We start from the raw sequence: 4,074 nt of genomic DNA, 5'->3' as shown, positions 1-4,074 counted from the left end.
CTTCGAGGGGTAAAAAGTATAACTATTGCACTGTGTTGTACAGCTGAAACTAATTCTAAAAAATGTGTATTTCATAATAAAAAATAATTAAAAGAAAAAAAACTCCAACAAATATCCAACTTCAGAAAATAAAAAACATCCCCACCTTATCCATGAAGAAACTGAGGCTCAGAGAAGTGCTTTGTCCAAGATGACACAGCCAATGATAAGAACAGCCAGAATTATGTTTGTTACACAATACTGCCTCCCCTGGCGTTCTGGAAACTAGAGACCCCTCTTGAGAACCATTAATTTCTTTTGCTTCAGTATAATTTGAATTACTGTTGTCAGTCAACTTTCTGTGTGACCCTTTTATTTCCAAATTAGAAAAGTCATTAAAAGTATCATCTATTTCAGTCTGGAAGAGATGGAATAAATAAATAAATAAAAATGTCTTTATCCTGTTTATAATTTCTCACTGCTTCTTTACTGAGCTCGTCGAAGAACCCTGGAAAGGTCATGGGTTTCAAGAGTAACACAGGTTAAGAGTTTTGGAATCGGGCAGATCCGGGGGTTGAAATCCTGCCTATGACCTTCCTTCACAAGGGGGTGACCTTGGGCAAGAGACTTCACTTCTCAGTGCCCCAATAAGATCAGGACAATAGAGCACCTACCCCAGTGTGTTCACCTACCACGGTGAGAGGACGAAATGAAATACATGTGCCTGGCATGCAGTAAGGACTCAGTACATATGTGTTCTGTGGTTCCAGGTATACAATCCAGGCAAATGTTTTTCTAAATGTGCAGACTGATACAAAGAGCACCACACATGTGAATGCCACAGTCATTCATTCTACAAATATTTATTGGGGACTTACTAGGTTCCAGATATTGTTTGGGGCGCTTGGGATCTATCAGTCAACAAAACAAAGATTCCTGCCTTTGGAGGATTCAACATTTATGTCCTCCTGAGCGCAGGGAAGCACAGTAACTTTGGGTTTTAAACACAGCACACATGCACCTTTTGCAAACTCCGATCAACTGTACATTACTGTCTCCTACCCCTGTTAATCGGAGGGGCGGAGTCAGGAAAAAAATCCCATAAGACTACCAAAGCCACTGGTGCCTAATTTTGGGGTACAGCCCATGGTTTAGTTGAACCACTTATGGTGTGGTTAGCCTGATTTTTAAGGAGTCTGTGCCTCCTGAGTACAGCTCAAACTGGTGAAGGTGGTCTTAGAGTATGACACAGAGTGGGGGGAATCAGCTGGAGCTCCCAATGTACTCTGGAAGATAATTCCTCCATGCCTAATAGAATTTCTTCTGTTAGTAATTGCATTAACTCGCCTTTGGAAGAGAGAAAGGGAAAGAAGGTGGGCAATTGACGTGAACAAAAGCTCTTGATAACTTATGAGGTCTCTGGACTTCGGAGACTGTAAATTTCAGACTCACCTGCCAGGATGCATTTGGCTGCCAGCTTCACCATGGTAACCAACCACTTCCACGGACCAGACGGGAAGAGCGGCGGCTAGAGGCGTTGGTGGGCCTGCTTGGGAAGGGACGTGGGGAGGGGTGAGCTCAAGGTGCCTGCGGCCGCGATGGGAGCAGGGACAGATAAGGCCTGGACCCTCTGGGCTAGACAGGGGGCGGCTATCAGGAGCGAGGCTTACGGCGGAGGCGCAGATGGGGTCTGGCTCAAGGCCTCAGAAGGCAGCCTGGAAGGTGCCAGCGAGGCGAGCGGCACCCGTTCCCGGCCCAGTCCCTCGGCCCAGCCCCTGCCAGTGGGGATCCCGAAAAGTGACCCCACAACTCTGGGACCCCAAACACGGCGCCTGACCCCCTGGCCCGACAACCGCCTGCCCCGCCTCCTCCGCCCTCGCTGACCTTTGATTGGCTGCCACCAAAAGTTCCCATCCTGAAGGCTCTCCGAGACCAGTGGGAGGAGGGGGCGGGGCTAACAGCCTTTTCTTGCAAGGCAATTCGTAGCGTTATTTGCTCTTTAAACTCATCCCCCGTGGCTAATGGCTGTAGGAGATATCAATCATTTCCACTTCCCACCCCCCACCTCTCCCCGCACTGCCGGAAAGTTCTGGGAAAAGAAGCCACAACGTCTTTAGCCAGAAGCTGTGATAAAAGAAGCTTCCTGATTGGCCAGAGGCTGGGCTGGACCATTTTTGCGAGGAATGCGTGTCCCCTACTCTACTGGAGGTGAGTTCGTCCAAGAGGGGGCCGGTCCGGAGCGCTGGAGACTGGAGCGGCGCCTGCGCAGTAGATGAGGCTGCAGTGGCCGAAGCGGAGTTTAGAGCGGCTTTGGTATAGTGGAGGCTCTTGTTGCTTCCCCAATTCCCAGGTTCCGGAGAGTGCGGCCGCGAGGGGCATCAAAAAATCCAGCCCTTGCCCCGCATTCCGCAGGGAAATCTCATTTTAAAAGACCAGGGATGTTACGCGCTTTAAAATCTAAAATTTTTAAATGTTTAAAGTGATGTCTGTGAACAAAGGGAGAACAAGTGAACTTTGATGCGGGTGAGCCGGTTGGACTCAGCAATTTGAAGTGATGCTTTCCTCTGAGCCCCATTTCCTCTCCTGTAAAATGGAGAACGTGTATATATACCACATACTGAATGAAAGCGAGAATCCAGGATGTTGCGGTCACACAAGGGAGGCCCCTCTTGCTCTGCGGTCAGGAAACCCAGACAAATCACTGCCACCGTCCTGACCCGGGCAAGTCATCTCACCCCTGAGCCTCTTTACTCATCTTTAAAAATGGACTAGTGGAACCCACTTCATGGGGCTGTCCTGAGGCTTAAATGAGGAAGTATGTAAGTGCCTGGGACGCAGTAGGGACTCAACACTCAACAGCTGAATGGATGAACGAGAAGAAATTTATCAGGACAGATTTGGTCTACCATCATGGGCATAGGTTGGTCAGATGCACCCCTGTTCTCACCCCTGCCTACCCCCCCACCTCCCTACTCCCTCACTCCTCTGCCTCCCACCCACCCACTCCCCCAACACCCCAACCCTTGGGTGATGCTGAAAGGGAAGAGAAGCCGGCCCCTCAGCAGAGATGCCTGCATTCAGGATTTGCCATCACATGCCTTTCGGGTACCTGGAATGTTCTGCTGTCTCAGCTGCTCGCTGTCTCAGCGTAGCTACTCACCTGGAGCTGGGGGATGAACACACACACACACCCTTGACAAAAGACTGAAAGTGTCAGCTCTGCCTCCAGAGTAAAACAATGCAAATTGTCCGGAATTTTCTCTTCTTGGGAATCATTCCTGGCATTCTGGTTAAGACCTGTGTCCCCTTACTTACTTTTCTTCTTTGGAGACCTCATGCGCATCTGTGTCGGAGACCCCCAGGCCTGGGTGAGTCAGAAAGCCTCTGCCTGGCCTTCCTGCCCCGCCTCCAGGCTGTCCTGTGCACTGTGACCCCCTTCATCCCTTAAAGGACCCGCTGAGTGAGTCAACCTTTCGAGGCAGCTCCATGGAGCTGAGACACTGACACACATCTGGAACCAGCCTCTGAAGCCTCAGTTTCCCCTGCGAGGGGGTAACAGCACCTCCCTCCCACGCAGGGCTGCACTCCTCTGTACCATATCCAGTCTCCCTTTCGTTGCTGCTACTCAGTGTGACTTCAGTCCGCACCACCATGAGAACATTCTGGGTCTTTCCAGAGAGATGGTAGTCCTTTATACTGACGTCCGCACGCCTCATCCCAAGAGCCTTCTGTACAGTATGGTGACTAAAGGACAGCTGCGTGACTGAGAGTCACTGGGTATAAGGTGGTCCGAGAGCTTTAGAGCCATGAGGGGCCTTGAAAGATTCTAATCTAACCCCATTCTGAGCAGCTGTTAACAGTGAGAGCTGGCGTGTGTTGAGCATATGCTGGATGCTGGCTTCATTCTAAGTGCTTTCAAGGATTAATTCATTTAATATGCATATTTGATATTCACAGTAACCCCATATGAGGCCTGTATCATTCCCATTTGATAGATAGGGATACTGAGGCCCAAATGAGGTTAGGTCAAACGCCCAAGGTCACGTAGCTGGGGGATGGCAGAACTGAGGATTGAACACCAGTCGTCTATCACCC

At 49.9% G+C, this 4,074-nt stretch overlaps 1 protein-coding gene across 3 annotated transcripts in view; it reads right to left on the bottom strand.

Moving 5' to 3' along the window:
- Window positions 1-1,972, bottom strand: part of IFT27 (intraflagellar transport 27) — an 18,533-nt gene extending 16,561 nt beyond the window's left edge. The window contains exons 1-2 of one of the 3 annotated variants that reach the window (XM_019625561.1): window positions 1,864-1,972; window positions 1,432-1,528 (exon numbers count right to left, since the gene is read on the bottom strand). In XM_019625561.1, coding sequence (XP_019481106.1) covers window positions 1,432-1,465 — 34 coding nt within the window. In that variant the 5' untranslated portion in view covers window positions 1,466-1,528; window positions 1,864-1,972. The other 2 variants (XM_019625562.1, XM_019625560.1) reach the window with 2 other exon arrangements.
- Between the last annotated feature and the right edge of the window lie 2,102 nt (window positions 1,973-4,074).

The sequence above is a fragment of the Hipposideros armiger genome, unplaced genomic scaffold, assembly GCF_001890085.2.
Source record: "Hipposideros armiger isolate ML-2016 unplaced genomic scaffold, ASM189008v1 scaffold_633, whole genome shotgun sequence".
Lineage (NCBI taxonomy): Eukaryota > Metazoa > Chordata > Mammalia > Chiroptera > Hipposideridae > Hipposideros > Hipposideros armiger.
The sequence above is the reverse complement of the archived record's forward strand: the minus strand, read 5'-3'. Positions and strand labels throughout refer to the sequence as shown.